At 38.2% G+C, this 20,658-nt stretch overlaps 1 protein-coding gene across 2 annotated transcripts in view; it reads right to left on the bottom strand.

The window, feature by feature from the left end:
* Positions 1–20,658, bottom strand: part of PAWR (pro-apoptotic WT1 regulator) — a 125,672-nt gene that overhangs the window by 20,023 nt on the left and 84,991 nt on the right. For both annotated transcript variants that reach the window (XM_053658767.1, XM_053658768.1), the window contains exon 4: positions 13,948–13,982. In XM_053658767.1, the coding sequence (XP_053514742.1) occupies positions 13,948–13,982 (35 nt within the window). The remainder of the gene's footprint in view (positions 1–13,947; positions 13,983–20,658) is intronic.

The raw sequence follows: 20,658 nt of genomic DNA, 5'->3' as shown, positions 1-20,658 counted from the left end.
GAAACACTGTTCTAAAACTATCATGAGAACAAGATTGGCAGCATTATGATGACAGCTAGAGGAATTTTCCACTAAAATAGATATTTTAAATCTTAGCAATTAGAAGAAATACAAGATTCATGAGTAAAATCCTACTTTCAGCATGAATATCAAATATTTAGAAGTGCTGGAGGAAGCATGAAATTCCTAAGTAACAAGTCCATGACTGGCCTTCGTATTCCAATGTTTCACTGCCTTCCTCCCCCCACTGCTGCTCAAAACAGCCCTCACTCAGCACAGGTCTTCTCTCCACGGCCCCTGCCACATACACACACACAGCAACAACTAAAGATCAAAATCAACCCTTGGCATCTTTTTTAAAAAAATATTTTATTGATTATGCCATTACAGTTGTTCTATTCCCCCCTTCATTCCCCTCCACCCTGCACACCCCTCCCCCACCATTACTCCACCCTTTAGTTTATGACCATGTGTCTCAAGTTAGATTCTACATTTCCCATACTATTCTTGCCCTCCTCCTATCTATTTTCTACCTACCATCTATGCTGCTTATTCTCAGTGCCTTCTCCCCCCTTCTCCTCCTCCCACTCCCCTGTTACTAACCCTCCATGTGATCTTCATTTCTGTGGTTCTGCTCCTGATCTAGCTGTCCTCTTAGTTTGCTTTTGTTTTAGGTGTGGTTCTTAATAACTGTGAGTTTGCTGTCCTTTCACTGTTCATCTTTTTTATCTTCTTTTTCTTAGGTAAGTCCCTTTAACATTTCATATAATAAGGGCTTGGTGATGATGAACTCCTTGAATTCCATCTTATCTGAGAAGCACTTTATCTGCCCTTCCATTCTAAATGAAAGCTTTGCTGGATAGAGCAATCTTGGATATAGGTCTTTGGATTTCATGACTTGAAATACTTCTTTCCAGCCCCTTCTTGCCTGTAAGGTCTCTTTTGAGAAATCCGCTGACAGCCTGATAGGAACTCCTTTGTAGGTGACTGTCCCCTTATCTCTTGCTGCTTCTAGGATGCTCTCCTTCATTTTAATCTTGACTAATGTAATTATGATGTGCCTTGGTGTGTTCCTTCTTGGGTCCAACTTCTTTGGGACTCTCTGAGCTTCCTGGAAGTCTGTTTCCTTTGCCAGATTGGGGAAGTTCTCCTTTATTATTTGTTCAAATAAGGTTTCCACTCGTGGCTGTTCCTCTTCCCCTTCTGGTACCCCTATAACTCAGATGTTGGAGTGTTTAAAGATGTTCTGGAGGTTCCTAAGCCTCTCCTCATTTTTTTTGAATTCTTGTTTCTTCATCCTCTTCTGTTTGGTCATTTTTTCTTCCTTCTGGTCCACTCCCTTGATTTGAGTCCCAGTTTCCTTTCCATTACTACTGGTTTCCTATGCATTTCCCTTCATTTCAATTATTTTAGCCTTCATATGTTCCTCTAATTTGTGACTAAAATCAACCAGTTCTATGAGCATCCTGATCATCAGTGTTTTGAACTGTGCATCTGAAAGTTTTGCTATTTCTTCATCGCTTAGAGTTATGGGCTCTGGGGCTTTGAGCTGTTCTTGAGCCATAATGTTTTGCTCTGTTTGTGCCTGTTATGTATGAGGAGCAGAGCCTTAGTTGTTCACCAGGGCAGGGCCACCCAGGTCGCTGGTTTGTGATGCTGTACGTGGAGGCGGGGTCAGAGAGGGACAATGGCGGTTCCCTCTGCCACTTCCCACCACTGGGGCCTGCCCGGTCAGTCTCACTGCTTGCTCCTTCACCAGTTTATCTACGAGTGAATGTGTGACAGCAATCAGCCCTCAGTGGGTCCGCCCGCTCCTCCACACCTGGGATCCACCCCGCACCTGGGTCACATGCCCAGGTCAGTCAGTTGGATCTTTCCTGCCCGACCCCGCTCTGCTGCTGGCTCTGCCCCTCTTACTGGTTTGGCTGAAGGGTTCGTTGTTGTCAGACATCCGTGTAGTTCAATTTTCTGTGATTTGGCTGCGTTTTTGTTGCTAAAACTTTGTTGTTTTTAAACTTGGTTGTGTGAGAAGGTGGAGTGCTTCCACCTATGCCTCCATCTTGGCAGAAGTCTAGCCCTTGGAATCTTATTAAAATTGCGATACACATTTACTATAGGAAACAAAAAAATATAAGTCAGTATCTCTAGTAATTCCACCAACCCAGAGATAACTGCCAATATTTTTTACTATAACACGTTACTAATTCTTTAACTTTTGGGGTCACAGATCCCTTTGAAAATCTGATTAAAAATATAGCTCTTCTCCCAGATGGGGGAAGATATTATATTATTTGACATAGAATTTTCACAGTTCATCAGTATATTTCAAGTTAAGAACACTTTATATATGTTATGTGAGACTTTGTTTTAATACATTTTTGGTAACATGCTTTCCCTCTCCCCATTTAGCATAAATAGGTAATAATTTTCCTATATAATTAATGATTTTCTACAGCATCAGTTTAACGTCTGCATTGTAAATGTTTATACTAATGTTACAGCTTAAAACATGTCACTAAAATTTCAGCTTTTCCAGTTAGGGTCTATCATACAAGTTATTGCTTATATATTAAATACAGTGAATTATTCTAAAGAGACCAAATGTGATAGTATCTCATCAAATATACCTAGTTGCTCAAATTTCACTACTTGAGACCTAGACAAAACAAATTCAGAAAAAAAATTCTTCCCGATTTAGGCCAATGTATTTGGTAAGAAGAGCTAAAATTATACACTCCTCATTATTATCTTAACATGCATCTTCCAGTAGCCAAACTGTTCAATACATATTGAAGGTGAAACATCCATTTTGTTTCTTCAGAAGAACCTTCAGCTAAGCAACATGAAAAACAGGGATCACACAAAAATGTACACACCAATGTTCATAACTTATTGTTATATATTCTAATAACTCATACTAACCAGAAGACGGAAACAACCCAACGTCCAACACCTGATGAATGATTCAACAGAATGCTGTGTGCCCAGGCATGCTGCAATATGGACAAATCTTGAAAACATTATGCCAAATGAAAGAAGCCAGATCAAAGGCCGCGAACTGTACGAGTCCATTTATAGAAATTATCCAACACAGGCAAACACATAAAGTAACAGCTTCAAAGAGCTGTGAAGGGAGGGGGTGGCTGTGGAACTGGGAGGAGGTGACAGCTGTAGAACACTGTCCGTGTACTATAAACTGGTGAATCGTGCATTCTTAAAGAATTAACTTTCTGACATTTGAATTTCATCTCAACAAAGTTCTTTCAAAAAAGAGAATATAGAATAGCATGTTCAGATAAACTGCTAATTTCCAAGGAAACATAATACATAAAATTTACTTTAAAATAATTATGCCAAATATTATCAACATAAATTCTTTCATGATTACAAAGATACTTAGATTTTTTTATACTTCAAGATCACAAGAATAAAAATTACTGTCAGACACTGCATTGTAGCTAAAATGAAGTAAAAATAGCTGTACAGACTCTGTGAAATCTATGGTCACATACATAAAAGTTATTTAAAAAATACCCATGCTAAACAAAAATGAAATACTGTTACTGGTACCTTCCAGTTACTTAAAATCAAACTAAGTTAAATCAAACAGTAAACCAAATAGTCTACATGCTACCCATACCAGGCAAATTAATATTACTATGAGGAAAAGCAACATACACTGACAAAATAAACCAATTAGGAATGTCTGTCTGATCTCACATGAGTCATTACACTTCACTGTGTCTTGGTTTCCTCATCTGTAAAACGGAGATGATAAAACGTTTCCCTCCTGAGATTACTGGAGAATGACTGAATCAACATATACGGGAAGTACTTCAAATAGTGTCTGGTACACATAAGTACTATAAATCTTAGCTGTTATTTCCAACATAGAACAAAATTTATAATACACCAGAGAAAAATTCAGTCCACCAAATGTACCAGTATCTCAATTACTCACGAATTATCATTTTGTGACTTTTATGTCCATTTGCGAAATGTACTAACCAGAAGAGCTACAGCTATAGTAAGCATGTGGTAAAATACAGAATATGCTAATAAAGACATAAAAAATTTTGAGAAGAAATAGATTTCTTTAGAAAATGTTGTATACAGTCCATAAAGCTGGGAGATTTTAAAGACTGCTTGGTCTTTAGCCTGAAATTTCTTAACCTTTCAAGGATTTGGATGACTTTTTTGGTTTGACCCCTGATCCCCAAACCAAGAGAGTTTTTTGTGCATAAATGGTGTTCTAAACACACATGTAAACAAGAACTACTGGTCTGAAAATGGTGGATTATAAAAAAAACTTCCATCTAGAAAAAAATTAACTTGTGACATCTTATATCCTTGTACGTTATGTTTCTAAATTAATTATTCACTTTCTAAACTTATATAGGGTCTATTCAATTTCCCATGAAAGCACATTAAGAATCAAGTGACAAAGGTCTGAAATCTCTCTGTATATTAGTTCAAAAACAAGAGATGTGACATATTTCAAGATATACAGCATCTTTTAAAACTGATGCTTCTCATTCTTAGACACTAGGTAAAGTATGAGAAGGAGGGTTACCTGAAATCGGAGGGAAGTTCTAACAGCACACAAGAGAAGCTGTTGGCTCACATGGAGGTAGGCTATTAGACGTCTCAAGTGTGCGTTTTATGTATTTCTGTGTGGCTTGACAGCTAGGTACAGTTTTCGGGGTGTATCTACTGTTTCTCATGAACAAAACTGTGCATTAGCAAAATAAAAATCTGTGTTAGGGTTAAATTGTTCCCTACTACATCAATTGAGACAAATTCAAGTCATCAAAACAAATATTTTAGCAAAATCGTCAAACTAAATGCTGGCTTTCGGGGGGAAAAGAGTCATCATCACACTTTATTCAAATAAAGAATTAAAACTGATGGGAAAACAAAACAAAAATTACAGGCCTTCTATAAGAGTTACAGTGAGGGTGTCCGGTGTATTTATGCTGTACTGCCCTGAAAAGGAGAAAAGCAGAGACTGCTCAGTTGACACCAGACATTCTCTACACAACTTAAAAGGTGAAGACACTTGTCTTACAGTATTTAGCAAAACAGAACGCAAAACTGCATGTCCATTATGCACAGTTACAGAAATAGAAAGCCTACACAAATTAATTGGAAATAAAAAATAAAAATGTTACAATGACTGATTTCAATGCAAGGGTCATGGTTGGGTTTTTTCTTTTAAAGATATTATTTAATCTTCACCTGAGGATCTGTCCACTGATGAGAGAGAGACATGGCTGTAAGAAAGAAACACTGACAGACCACCTCCCATCCACGCCCTGACCAGGGATCAAACCCGCAACCTAGGTATGTGCTTGACTGGGAATCAAACCCGCAACCTAGGTATGTGCTCTGACTGGGAATCAAACCCGCAACCTAGGTATGTGCTCTGACTGGGAATCAAACCCGCAACCTAGGTATGTGCTCTGACTGGGAATCAAACCCGCAACCTAGGTATGTGCTCTGACTGGGAATCAAACCCGCAACCTAGGTATGTGCTTGACTGGGAATCAAACCCGCAACCTAAGTATGTGCTCTGACTGGGAATCAAACCCACAACCTAGGTATGTGCCCTGACCAGGGATCAAACCCGCAACCTAGGTATGTGCTTGACTGGGAATCAAACCCGCAACCTAGGTATGTGCTCTGACTGGGAATCAAACCCGCAACCTAGGTATGTGCTCTGACTGGGAATCAAACCCGCAACCTTTTGATGAATGGGATTCACTGAGCCACTAGCCATAGGGCCAGGGCATGAGTGGGTTTTTCTGTTCAATGGTAAGAATTGCTTTTAAAATGAACAATTTTTAAGTTGTATAAAAATTCTACCCTGGTCATTTTCAGTAATTACAAAAAATTGTATGAAAAGAAAAGCCCCAATAAAGCTACCTGAATTATAGTTTTAGAATCACAATGCTAGCATAAAACATTACAGATATGAAATAGAATTCTGCACCTACGTTTTAGCTAAATTATAATACTTTTAATATTCATATCCAGATGTGTCCAATGGTCTTTGTATACAAACGAAAACCTCCCTCTCTTGTAAATTAAAAATCTTAAATATTTCCTCTCTTGTAACTTATTTCTGTTCAGAGGGAATGTGGTTTAATGAAGAATTCAAGGGACTGAAATGTTTTTCCTCATTTTGGGAAGATGCCTGTCCACTACCTGGTGAAACTATTGTTGGTTAAATTACAAAGTGCTTGCTCTATGTTATCATTAAAAGCTACATAAATGTAACTTGTTAATGTTACTGGAGGGAAGGCCAACTTAGAAGCACCCTTATGACTTTGCATAAATGTTACTTAATAAAGTAATTAATACTGGAATAAAAACATTTGTGAAAACAAAAGGACCAGTTAATTACCATGTGAGAATGATAAAACTTAGTATCTGTCTTAACTTGCTTCCCCTGTTTTTTAATCAGTGCCATTCCTAACAGTTAAATAACATGTTTAAGTAAGAATGGTAAATTATACACTGTGGTTAATTCTACCTTTGCAAGTCATTTAGATTGTTTCTTTTTCTTTCCTTTTTTTTTTAATGTATGAAGGTTTTACTTAGATATCACATCAAGCCGGGAATCCAGAGACACACATTGAACAATCTGTCTTTTGGCCTTTAAAAAATATTTTAACCAATGCACTACAAATTTAACCAGGTAAACATTCTATTAAAAAAATTACACATTGGAAAAAACCTACAAACATATGACACCAATCCATGTTTCTTAAACCCTGAGTTTCGGAATTCCTACATTTCCAAATACAGGCAGCCTTCCACATTTCAAGGGTTCCACATCCACAAATTCAACCAACCTTAGAGGGGAAATACTCAGAGAAAAATGTTACGTTGTTGCTGATGTGTACTATGTAGTTTGTGTACTACATAGTACTATGATGTGTACTATGTAGTTTGGCCCACGATGGCTACATCTATACTGAACATATACAGACTTCCTTGTCATTATTCCCTAAAAAATAGTGTAACAACTTTTTAAAAAATATTTTATTTATTTATTTTTTAGAGAGAAGGGAAGGAGAAAGAGAGGGAGAGAAACCACATCGTGTGGTTGCCTCTTGTGCACCCCCTACTGGGGACCTGGCCCACAACCCAGGCATGTACCCTGACTGGGAATTGAACCAGCAACCCTTTGGTTCACAGACCCACACTCAATCCACTGAGCCGCACCAGCCAGGGCCAGCATAACAACTGTTTACACAGCATTTACATTCCATTAGGTGTTAAAAATAATCTAGAGTATTTAAAGTATTCAGGAGAATGTGTACAGGTTTATACAGGGAACTTGAGCAACCTCAAATTTTGGTATCTTAGTACAATCCAGTAACCAATCCCCCAAGTATACCAAGTGATGACTGCAGTTTCTCAAAGCTTTTTAAACATATTTTTAAAAGGGAGTCAGGAGTGTGTTAAAAAATGTTCTAGAGTCAATTCAATAAAACACAGTATCTCCCCCTTAGCAACCATTTCACTTTCCAACTTCAGTTACCCATAGTCAACTGTGTTCTAAGAATGTTAAACAGAAAATTCCAGAAATAAACATTCGTAAGTTTTAAATTTTGAGCCATTCTAAGGAGTGTGACAAAATCTTGGCCCACCCATGAGTAACTCATCCCCTGGTCCAGTGCATCCATTCCACATACAGTCCCTGCCCAAGTCATGTAATAGCCGTCTCGCTTATTAGATTGACTGTTGAGGTATCACAGAGCCTGTAAGTAACTCTTATTTAACCTAATAATGGCCCCAAGGCATAAAGTGAATGTTACAAATCATCAGAAGGTCAACGGCAACCTACAGCTATGTCACGGTATCATTCACCTCATGTCGTCTCATCGTGCAGACACTGCATGATCTCCCATTTCCACAGAGGAGGATGAGTGCTGTATTTTGCGTAGGATATTTTGAGAGAGACTGTATTACATAACTTTTATTGCAGTATATTAGTTGTTCCATTTTGTTATTAATTATTGTTGTCAATCTCTTACTGTGCCTAATTTACAGACTGTATCCTGGGCATGTAAGTACAGGAGGAAACACAGTACCCACAAGATTCAGCGTCCATGGTGTCGAGTACCCACTAGGGGTCTTGGAATACACACAACTATATAGCTTAACTACAGTGAGTGCTTAACAGAATCAGTTCTCAGAAAGCACATTCTTTTTTGATTTAAAAAAATGTATTTATTTAGTTTTAAACAGAGAGGAAGGGAGAGAGAAAGAGGGAGAGAAACATCAATGTGTGGTTGCCTCTCACTCGCCCCCTACTGGGAACTGGTCTGCAACCCAGACATGTGCCCTGACTGGGAATCAAACCAGTTCATAGGCCAGTGCTCAATCCACTGAGCCACACCAGCCAGAGCAGAAAGCACATTCTTGATATCTGTAAAAAAATTAAATACCTAACCACAATTTATAGGAGCACACATATAAACTAGTCTTATGGGTGCCTGTACCCTTCTAATGACTTAACAGTTTGTATATGTAAGTTATTTGGTTTACTAAAAATGTTTTTTAACATAGGGTCAAATTTCTAACCTTTAACCCATTCATTTTTAAATTTCTTTTTTAATCCTCACCCAAGGATATATTCATTGATTCCAAAGAGAGAGAAAGGGTAAGGCAGGGAGAGCAGATGAGAGAGAGGGCTACTGGCTGCCACCCATACGTGCCCAAACTGGGAACCGAACCTGTGACCCTTCAGTTTAAGGGACAAGGCTCCAACTAACTGAGCCACACAGCCAGTGCCCATTCCCACTCTTTTTGATCACCAGTCAGCATATACTCTCACCGAGAAACATCCATGCTTTAGACATGCATACAACATGCTGAAAGACTGATAAAAATAACAAACTGTTGATATACAATATAACAAATTCTTCTAGATAAGGAATTGATCATTTCAGATATAGATTCTAAGGCTTATGTTTAAGTATCTTTTTTTCTCTGTATCCCAACTGTAAGTTGCTGTGAGTCATGTGGATGACAAATTTTTAAAAAATTTTTTGTTTTATAACAGTATTAAACATGGTCAAACCTTTGAAAGCTGGAAAGTGACAAGCCACACACTCTAGGCTACGAAAATAAAAAGTACAACTATATGAACAAGTCACAAGTAAAATATTGGTCTTTTTTTAAAAGCTTAAAAATAAAAACATACACCACTGGAAACTAATTTTCTTCCTCATTTAACTTTCTAATATGTAAAGGTTATGGCAAGCATTTACAAGAAAACTATTCCCATATTGATTCTAATTGAATACAAATCTGATGTATGGTGTCAGATGGTATCAATGTCTAATCACTACGTTATGCACTAAAATTAATATATTGTATGTTAACTGTAATTGAAAAATAAAATGTTTATAAAAATAACATCTGCAAAGTGTTAATCATGATTTAAGGTTTACTTAAATAGGTATATAATTCATACGACAAATTTGACAAGTTACTGAAGTTTATCTTTACTTCCCAAATCAAAACTGATAAAACCTTTTTGGTTTAGAATGTGGCTACAAAATAGGACAAATCAAAGCTATTTGGCGATGGTTTCATGCAAAAGAAAAAAAGGGTTCTTTCCAGTTTAAAAAAATGACAAAGCAATGCACAAATATTAGAAGTTTAAAAGCATCCCAGGATTCATTATACCTAAATCAAAATTATATTGAAGTGGAAGTAAAAGCAGTAGCACCAGCAAACATATTAACAGTTCAATGGAAACAGTTTCCATTGCTTATTTAACTGACATTATCTCGGCCTTCTTATCTCTTTCTACCACTAACAGACATGATGGCCCATGGTAAAAATTCAAAATTAAGTTTTATTTATATATAACTTAGTATTAAAATGAGAACTCTTCTTAATCAATGTTTTATTTTAGTTGGAATAACTAAAACTTTCAACCAAACATTTTAAACTTTAACATACAAGTAGAGGAAAACGAAAGTTTCATATGTATAACTGTAGGGAAAAGGTCTTGTGTAAGCATGTGGGTTCTGGAGTCGAGTTGCTTGAGTTTAAATCTAGATACTGCTGTTGACCAGCTTTGTAACCCAGCAAAATTATTCCACCTCTTCCACCACTCATCTATGAAATGAAATATTGTACTTTGTAACTATGAGACTTGAATGAGACCTCTATGTAAAGCACTTGATGAGATTTACAATTTTTCGGTAATTATTAGCACAAGCATGGTGACATCTTCTACAACCTTTATGGCTTCAACAGGGAAGAAGAAAGTGAGTATCTCAGGTGATCCCATTAAACAACTTCTCATACCTAATTTTGACTGTCTTCCTACACATGTGCAAACACACTCAAATACATTTTCTAGAAAAAAACATTACTCATTGTGCAAAGGTGCTGCTATGGACTTGCTATGGTCTGAGTGTCTGTGCACTGCACACCCACCCCACCACTCACATGTCAAATCCTAATGCCCACTGTGATGGTGTTAGGAGGTGGGGTCTTTGGGAGGTGCTTAGGTCACAGATGTGGAGTCCTCATGAACAGAACAGAAACTCTTATAAAAGGGGCCTACAGAGCTCCCTAACCCTTTCTGCCACGTGAGGACAGAGCAAGAAGTTGTTAGTCAGCAAAATGAAGAGGGCCCTGACCAGAACCTGATCAAATTGGCACTCTGATGTCTGAATTCCGGCCTCCAGAACTGTGAGAAATAACTTTCTGTTGTCTATAAGCTACCTGGTCTATGCTACTTTGAATAAAATTGATATGCTGAGGCCCTACCACCCTACGTAATGATGTTATTTGAAAGCAGACCCTTTGGAAAGTAATTAGGTTCAAATGAGGTCATGAGGGTAGGGCTGTAACAATGGGATTAGCATCTTTATAAAAAGAGGCATGTCAGCAGCCAACCTCTCTCCAACATTTGAGGACACAGCAAGAAGGCAGTCACCTGAAAGTCAGGAAGAGAACCCTCATCAGAACCTAACCATGGGGGCAAACTGATCTTGGACATTAAAGCCCCCCCAGGACTGTGAGAAAATAAATTCCTTTACACAATCCTGTCTACTGTATTTTTGTTATGGTAGTCAAAGCTGACTAAGACAGGTGGTATTTTCAATGTTCAAATGCAGAAGAGGGACTTCCAGTCAAGATGGCAGCATAGGTAAACATGGCTCACCTCCTTGCACAACCACATCAAAATTATAACTAAATTACAGAACAACCATCACTCAGAACTGTCAGAAATTGAGCTGAATGAACTCTGACAACCATGGAATTAAAGAAACCACACCCATCCAGACTAGTAGGCGGGGCAGAGATGCAGAACAGACTGGTCGCATACCACAGGTAGGGAATAAAAATTCAGGAGGGATATCTCATGAGCAAAAAGTACCAGCCCCACACCAGGCCCCCCAATCGAGGGTTACAGTGCCAGGAAGATAGGTCCCCACAACTCTAGCTGGAAAAATCAGTGGGGACTCAGTTGGTGGAAGAAAAATTCTAGAATTCGAAGTAGTTCCTTTCAAAGAACCCACACATAGACTTACTCAAGACTCCCTCTGAGCTCCAGCACCAGAGATGCAGCTTGAAAGGCACCAGTGGCATACAGGAAGGAAATGAAATGTCTTACAGCAAGGGGAGAGCTCAAGACAGCTTTCTCCCAGACAGAAAGGTGGGAAGAGGCCAATGTCCGTTTTCTGAACCCTCTCCCCAAAAGCCACAGAGCCAGCTGGTGGGTGCCATATTTGAGACTTCATCAATCTGGCTAACACTGTGGTTTGCCCCCCAACTTACAGCTGTTCACAGTAGCTTACCCATATAGAAAACAGCTGGTCTGGGCTCAAGCTTCACAATTTCCTAAATTCTCTCAGACAAGCAACAGTTAGCCTCAGTGAGCCCCCAGCCCCTATATCTTTCACTAAGTGATCCCAGTAGCCAGCCTAGATTCACAGCTTGGCTTTGCCTCGGAATCTCCAAGCCCAGTTCAAGTAGCAGCCATCTCAGACCGCTGTATAGCTCAGGCAAGATGGCCCCAGGAAAAACACAGAGGGGACTGACCTTGGCTTGCACCACCTGGAAAACCCCTGGGCCTACTCACACAGTCCATGCTAGAGCATCACCACCCTGCCCATGCACAGCTGATCTTCCAGGGAGGGTGGAGGTTGGTGATCAGTGATCACAGCCAGTTCTTGCTGCTGACTTGCCTGAGTAAATCCCTCCCACTGACCTGCCAAGAGTAATCAAGGCTCAACTCTAAGAGTAAAGTATACTCAGCCCACAAGAAGGGTGCACCTCGAGTACCCAGCTTGGGTGATGGGGGAGGCTGTGCCACTGGACCCTACAGGACACCTACCATATCAGGCCATCCTATAAAGATAGTCAAAGCAGCTCTACCTAATATATAGAAACAAACACAGGGAGGCTGCCAAAATGAGGAAACAAAGAAACATAACCCAAATGAAAGAACAGATCAAAACTCCAGAAAAAAGCAACACATGATGAGTTCAAAACACTGGTTATAAGGATACTCAAGCAACTTAGTGAACCTCAAGCATAAAAAAGATCCAGTCAGAAACTAAACATATACTAATTGAAATAAAGAACAACAGTAGAGTTGATGTAGCCGAGAATCAAATCAATGATTTGGAACATAAGGAAGGAAAAAACAACCAATAAGAACAAAAAGAAAAAAGAATCCAAAAAAAGTGAGGATAGTGTAAGCAGTCTCCGAGACAACTTCAAATGTTCCCACATACGCCACATAGGGGTGCCAAGAGGTGAAGAGAAAGAGCAAGAAACTGGAAATCTATTTGAAAAAATAGTGAAAGAACACTTCCCTAATTTAGTGAAGGACATAGACATGCAAGTCCAGGAAGCACAGAGAGTCCCAAATAAGATGGATGCAAAGAGACCCACTCCAGGACACATTATAATTAAAATGCCAAAGGTTAAAGATAAACAGAGAATCTCAAAAGCCCTAAGAGTAAAGCAGTTAGTTACCTACAGGGGAGTTCCCATAAGACTGTCAGCTAATTTTTCAAAAGAAACTTTGCAGGCAAGAAGGAACTGGCAAGAAATATTCAAAGTCATGAAAAGCAGGGACCTATAGCCAAGACTGCTCTACCCAGCAAGGATATCATTCAGAATCAAAGGGCAGATAAAGAGCTTCCAAGATAAGAAAAAACTAAAAAGGAGTTCATCATCACCGAACCATTAGTATATGAAATGTTAAAGGGAATTGTTGAAGTAGAAGTAGAAGAAGAAATGGAAGAAGGAAACTATGAACAACAAAATGGCAATAAAGATGTATCTATCACCAATTGAACCTAAAAAAAAAAATAAGAAAACAAAAAGTAGAGACAGAATCATGGATATGGAGAGTGTTTTGATGGTTGTCAGATGAGAAAGTGTTATGGGGGAATAGGTAAAGAGGTGAGGCAATTAAGAAGTACAAATAGGTAGTTACAGAATAGCCATGGGGATGTACAGTATAGGGAATGGAGTAGCCAAAGAACCTACATACATGTCTCATGGACGTGAACAATGGTGTGGAGAGCTGGGTGGATGGGAACAAAGGGGAGAACATTGGAACAACTACAACAGCATAATCAATAAAATATAATTAAAAATAAGTAAATACGTAAGGGAAAACGATTCTAAGTTTGCATTTTGCTAAGTTTATCAGGCCCACAGAAACTCACTGTTTCCACTATTTCAAAGACTGCAAGGGATGCCAGAATATGTCTTGTTTAGACAGACATTACACTCCTGCCTACAGTGTTATTTCTTTTTAAAAGCACAATATAAAGGTTTCTTATTTTTCAAACAGCTCCTTGAAACAGTTCTAGTTAGCTAAGCCATGGTGAGACAGACATTACACTCATGTCTACAATATGTTGCAAGTCATAACTTAAGGGTTCTTACCTTTTGTATCTGCCTGAAACTGTTCTAGAAGGCTCCTGTGAAATAAAAATAATGACATATCAGTTTGGGCGTGTGTACAAGCAAATCATTTCAGATCATATAAAACAGTTGATAGACAACATATAATTTTGAAAGAAAATAATTTGAAGCAATTACCATTACTTTTAAAATTTGCACTGACAGTCAAACAAAACGAGGCTCTACATATGATATATCAAACAAAACCAATCATGTTTTAAAACTGCATTTGTAAAGTATTTTAAACCCTAAGAAAATACACAAAAGAAGTGCTGTTCAGCAACCAACAGCTTTAAATATTTTTGAAAGTGAATGAACATGAAAACATGCAAACATTATGATTGATCCCTTTTGTGTTATGCTCTCAATTTTTAAAATATGTACAATTCACTAATATATACAGTAATTGCTGTGTATTTTTAAAGACAGCTAAAAGTAGAAGTGAAAAAGTATTTTTCATGTTGATTCTAAAGAATCAACAAAAATTGCTATAAGTAAACAGGAAAATTGAGGCAGGAAAATTATCTTACAGCTAACCAGAGAATAATTTCTCTATTCAGTCTTTTATATCCTAGGGTCTCCCAATATTTTTACAGTATCATTTTAACAAAACCCAGGCAAAATTAAATGGTGAGTCTTTTTAAACACTGATAACTCTTTTTTTCTAATTAACCATTAAAAGTCTCTAAGAGAGACCCTACAATGAAAGAGTTTCTGATATGACTGATCTCAGAGAACAATCTCCCTTTATAAAATGAGCATGGTCAGGACTGAAACAGCAAATGCGGACTTGACTGCATGGCGCAATAAAAGACATAATGGGGGACAGACACAGTACAGCAAACCATATGGTTAAGAGTAGGATTTAGCCAAGTCCCAGCACTATGGGTAAGTTACTCAACTTCTATCAGTCTCAGTTTCCTCATTTTCAAAAAGGAGTGATAACAATGTCTATTTTTACAGGATTGTGGAAATTAAATGACATTGAGTGAAACAAATTAGCACAACTCCTTTGTCATTAACCAATTGCCGGAAGTAACCAGGTGACAAGACCCCAGAAGTACCTGTGTACATGGGCTTGACAACTTAACAGGATTACCTGTGGGAAAGTCCTGTTTTGACACTTGGTTCAAAGACGTTTTACCTTCCCCTAGGTGCCAACTGTTCTTACAACAGGAACAGTAACAAAAGCTCAGCAAGTAAACTTTCAACCACCAATTTTCAACAGGTGTGCTGCTAGAATTTTTAAAACATGCAATACCTGACTATTTACTCAGGGACACTGACTTCTTTTCCCTTAGATTGTCAAAATAGGAAATGACAACAATCAATACAACAACAGCCATCAGTTGTGAATGAATCAAAATTATATTTTTGTCAGATCAGCAAAAATATATTTTTTTGATGTGCCACAGAATTTTAGTAGTTAGTTTGTATGTACCATGAGATGAAGAGGTTGAAAATCACTGCTTTACAAGTTCTTAAAATGCCTGTCATTAATGGGGCAGCCCCTAAAGATAAGGCATATGAATCTTGGTACTTTGTACACCAAACATGTAAAACAAATCTCCTATTTATAAAAATATGAAATCTCTAATGAATACCAACAAAGTAGATACTTTATAAAATTTAGTTTTTAAATTATTTTTGAAACCATAATGACTAGATTAAATAATCACTGGTTATTCAGATAAAGCAGAAATATTAAACTTATATGTATCCATTCAAAATACATTTTATTAAAATCTGGTAATGTTTTCATATAAAACTTAATCCCCTGAAGTTATACACAAGTAGTTCAACTAACATTTTATAAAGGTTTTGTTTTATATAAAATTCCCTAGTTTTATTCAGTACGAACTAAAACTAAAGTTTATACCCTAAATGATATCTGTCTAAATATGCATTAGAAAAAAAAATGCTAATGTCCAAAGCTCCAAAACATCTTATCTCTCATTTCATTATAACTTAAATATTTCAAAACACCCTGGCTGGTGTATAGCTCAGTAGATTGAGCATGGGCCTGTGGACCAAAAGATCGAGGTCTGATTCCCCGTCAGGGCACATGCCTGGGTTGCAGGCCAGTTCCCAGCAGGGGATGCACCAGAAGCAACCATACATTGATATTTCTCTCCTTCTCTCCTTTCCTTCCCTTCTAAAGATAAATAAATCTTATTTTTAAAAAATTAAAAAAAATATTTCAAAACATGACATCGATTTGATTACCCAGAATACCTTTTACTGAAATGAAACAAGCAGAATTGCTGATGAAAATTCCCTCACTGGATTTACTAATCTGTGGGTTACTAATGTACAGATTGAAATGGTATAAAATACCTGAGGCTTAATGAGCATTCTCCTTAAAGTGGTAAAACTTCAACAATTACAGTTTTAGAGTAGAACTTGAACAAACACAGAAATGTGAAATGAAAATTATTTTCAGCAACACTAACTGACAGTGACACTGTATTAAATTCATACTTTGGACCAACTATAAATGGAAGTCAGTATCAGGTAAGTTCCCAGTCAAGTACACTAAGAAAACTAAGTAATACCAGTTTTCTACATTTCCTACAGCTTAAAAAAAAAACAAAAAAAAACTGGTCACCGGCCAAGATGGAGGCATAGGTAGATATACTCTGTCTCTCTGCACAAACAAAAGAAGGACAACAACAAATTCAAAAACAAAAAATAACCAGAATTGCCAGAAAATCAAACTATGGAAGTCCAACACTAAGGAGTTAAAGAAGAAACACTAATAAAGACTGGTAGGAGGGGCAGAGAGGACTTGCGACAAGGCTGTGGATGGAGAATCAGGCAGGGCTGCAGCTGGCAAAACAGGCAAGGTGGCAGCTGGCAGTTATCCACACCCGCATTTGCATGGGGCTAAACTAGGAGGATCAACTTAGGAGTGAGAAAGATTGTGCAACCCAAGGTTCCAGTGCTGGGAAATGAAGCCTCAAAGCGTCTGACTGAAAAAGCCTTTGAGGGTTGAGGCAGCAGGACAAACTCCCAGTCTGACAGGAGAGTTTGTTAGAGAGACCCTGAGGGTCCTAGAAGGTACACAAACCCACTCACCCCAGAGTCAGCACCACAAAGGCCCAATCTGATTGCGGATGGGGGGAAGTGAATGAAAGTCAGCCAAAAGCTGAGCAAGAGGCACTGTTCCCTCTCACACCCTTCTCCCCCACATACAGCTCCATAACACATTGACCTGGATTGCCCCACCCTGACGAATACCTAAGACCCCATCACTTACAACGTAATGGGTGGGCTGAGACAAAAAATATGGCCCAAATGAAAGAAGAGATCAAAGCTCCAGAAAAAATACAACTAAGTGACAAAGACATAGCCAAGCTACCAGTGCACAATTCAAAACACTGGTGGTAATCAGGATGCTCACAGAATTGGTTGAGTATGGTCGCAAAACAGAGGAAGAGTGAAGGCTATAAAAAGTGAAATAAAGGAAAATGCACAGGGAACAGTGAAGCAAAGGAAATAGGACTCAAATTAACAAATTGGAGAAGGAATAATAAACATTCAACCAGAATAGAATGAAGAAACAAGAATTCAAAAAAAATGAGGAGAGGCTTAGGAATCTCCAGGACACCTTTAAACCCTCCAACATCCAAATCATAGGGGTGCTGGCAGGAGAAGAGGATCAGCACAAAACTGAAAACATAATGAAGGAGAACTTCCCTAATCTGGCAAAGGAAACAGGACTTCCAGGAAGTCCAGGAAGCTAAGAGAGTCCAAAGAAGTTGGACCCAAGGAAGCACACACCAAGAAACATAATTACATTAACCAAAATTAAAGATAAGGAATCTTAAAAGCAGCAGGAGGAAAGAAGATAGTTATCTACATAGGAGTCCACCATCACCAAGCATTATTACATGAAATGTTAAAGGGACTTACCTAAGAAAAAGAAGATGATCAAAAATACAAACAGTAAAATGACAACGAACAACTATCAACAACTGAACCTAAGAAAACAAGAAAACGAACTACGCAAACAACTGGAACATGAACAGATTCAAAGAAATAGAGATCATATGGAGGGTTATCAGCAGAGAGGGGGCGGGGAGAGAGTAAGAGAGGTAAAGGTACAGGGAATAAGACGCATAGTTGGTAGGCACAAAATAGACAGGGGGAGGGTTAAGAATAGTACAGGAAATAAAGAAGCAAAGAACTTATATGTATGACCCATGGACATGAACTAAGGTGGGGTGGGAGGGGAGGGACAGGGCAGAGGAGGAGAAAAGGGAGAAAAAATGGGACAACTGTAATCACATAATCAATAAAATACATTTTAAAAAAATTAAAAACTGGTCCCTTAAAACTTAACTAAGTTTTATACAGTATTTTCTATAGAGCTAGAAGTTAAACAACTCTAACCCATGAGGTGATAAAATCACTCCATGCTCCAAACAATTCATGGAGTAATATTCGCCTCCATGCTTTATGTGCAAGATGTGTAAAACAATTAGCAGTTAAACTGATTTCTATATAACTAAATCTTTAGTAGTCAAAATGCTGACACAGGCAAACAACACTTAACTGTATTTTTTATTGGTAGATCTGAATATGGTTTTTTATGAAATTATCCATTTTGCAGCTAAATGTTACTTCACAGTAAATCTGGCAATCAAATTACATTTCTTAACAATGAAATATTCCCCAAGTTAGAGACATTATATTAGTAGCAATTTAAAGGGGGGGGTAGTTTGTTTATCATGTGTCTTCAAAATTACTTTAAAACTACAGGAGTTTAAAGTAATCTCTATTACTTTAAAACAGAAAACTGGACATATCTTGAATAAGAAATGTTAGATAGAAAAGACAATATCAACCCATACGGTGTAGCAAAAGAGTCCCTTATAATTTTAAAGAGGAAAATATTGTAAGTTTCTAAACATCAAAATAAAATTCTATAAAAATATAAACTCTACCTTCAGATTTTTTAACTGGAAGCCTCTGTAGTTCTGTGGCCACAAAGATTTCCAAGCACAAGGTAAAAACTCAGTAATTACTGTTAATTAAATTCTAAATGTGCGGATAGGGGAGGAGAAATACCAGCATCACTGAAACTTCTTGTAAAAAAATATAACTAAGACTGATATTGGTCTTAAAATTTTGTTTCAAAGACTATGTAATTAGTCCTTCAAATTATCCCAAAGCCTGTTATACAACTGATTTAAAATACACTTTTCCTGAAATAATCTCCTTTGCACTGGGATGGCTTATATTACTAAAGGGAGGGGGGAAAGACCTATGTAGAGCTTAGAAAATGTTGGCAACACACACACTGTTTTGTGTAAGTTTAAACAAAACATTCCGCTATATTCATGTTGAGAATAAGGAAATCCTATAAACACCGTCTTTACGGATGCAATGGCCGATCAGAACTAGTCAAGTATAAACAAATATAAAAGCACATGTGACACAAGATCAGGCAAATACAGGCCCAACAGAATGTAGCAAAATAATACTTAAGTTATTAAAGTCAACTAATTATCAACAAAGCCACACCCCTCAGTAAAATAATGGCATAACATGCTAACTGGTTCTCAAGACTAACTTAAAATACCTATACTGGTATACATAATACAGCAAGACAGATTGTTGAAGATGAATACAGAACAAAATATCTGTAATGTATATAACTGATAAAATTAAAAGGAAAACAAGAACTTTATCAAATCAACAAAGACTAAAAAAGGAAAAACTCAGAAATTCCCCTTCCTTTCCTGAACAATTCAGTCCTATAGCCATCAGGTGAGGCACAGCAAGGTGGGGAATAAACACAGAGATCCAAACCTGGGCAGTGGAATACTGAAACCCTCACGTGAAGAAGAGCTGCTTGGCTCAGAGAATCAGAGTCCAGGCAAATTGCAGAGTACCCATGGAACGAAGGGGTGGGGTGGGGAACTTGCCTGGCCTGAGAAATCAGAGGCTGAGCAAAACAACGAGGGTTTCTACAAAGAAAAGGAAAGGCAGGTTATCACCCCTGAGGCAAGGTCAGAAAGGGTTACATGAGGGGCATTAAGAACTCCAAGCAGCCCGGGCTGGTGTAGCTCAGTGGATAGAGCACAGGCCTGTGAATCAAAGGATCAAGGTTCGATTCCCATGAGGGCACATGCCTTGGTTGCAAACTGCTACCCTGCAGGCCAGTTTCCAGCAGGGGATGCATGAAAGGCAACCATACATTGATGTTTCTCTCCCTCTCTCCTTCCCCTCTATAAGTAAATAAATAAAATCTTAAAAAAAAAAAAAAGAACCCCAAGCAGAGTATAATGGTCATCCATTTAGGAAGGTGGCCCAGAATCAGGTTTCAGAGCCCCAGAAGGGTACTCTCAAAGATATACCCTCAAAGAGGTAGTCTGGTGTGGGGAACTCACAGGCCCTGAGGGTTCGGAGAATATCGGAGAATACCTTTGCAAAGGGATGACCAGAGGTGATGTACCAGAGCCCAACCAGGATGAAGAGAGTGTCCAGAGTGGCATCCTGGCCTAGAGGTATCAAAACCCAATCAGGTTGACAAGGAATCCCTATGAGCAATCCAGCATGAGGTCTCAGTGTCCAAGCAAGAACCAAGGCCTCAGCAGCCTGTCACAGAAGAGCAGAAAGCTACGCAGGGAAAGGAGGGAATCCCCAGAGAGGAGTGACCTAACATGAGGAGTGACCTAACACGAG

Source organism: Artibeus jamaicensis, unplaced genomic scaffold (assembly GCF_021234435.1).
Source record: "Artibeus jamaicensis isolate MK-2021 breed Jamaican fruit bat unplaced genomic scaffold, CSHL_Jam_final scaffold_584, whole genome shotgun sequence".
Lineage (NCBI taxonomy): Eukaryota > Metazoa > Chordata > Mammalia > Chiroptera > Phyllostomidae > Artibeus > Artibeus jamaicensis.
This window is presented reverse-complemented; position numbering and strand designations above follow the sequence as displayed.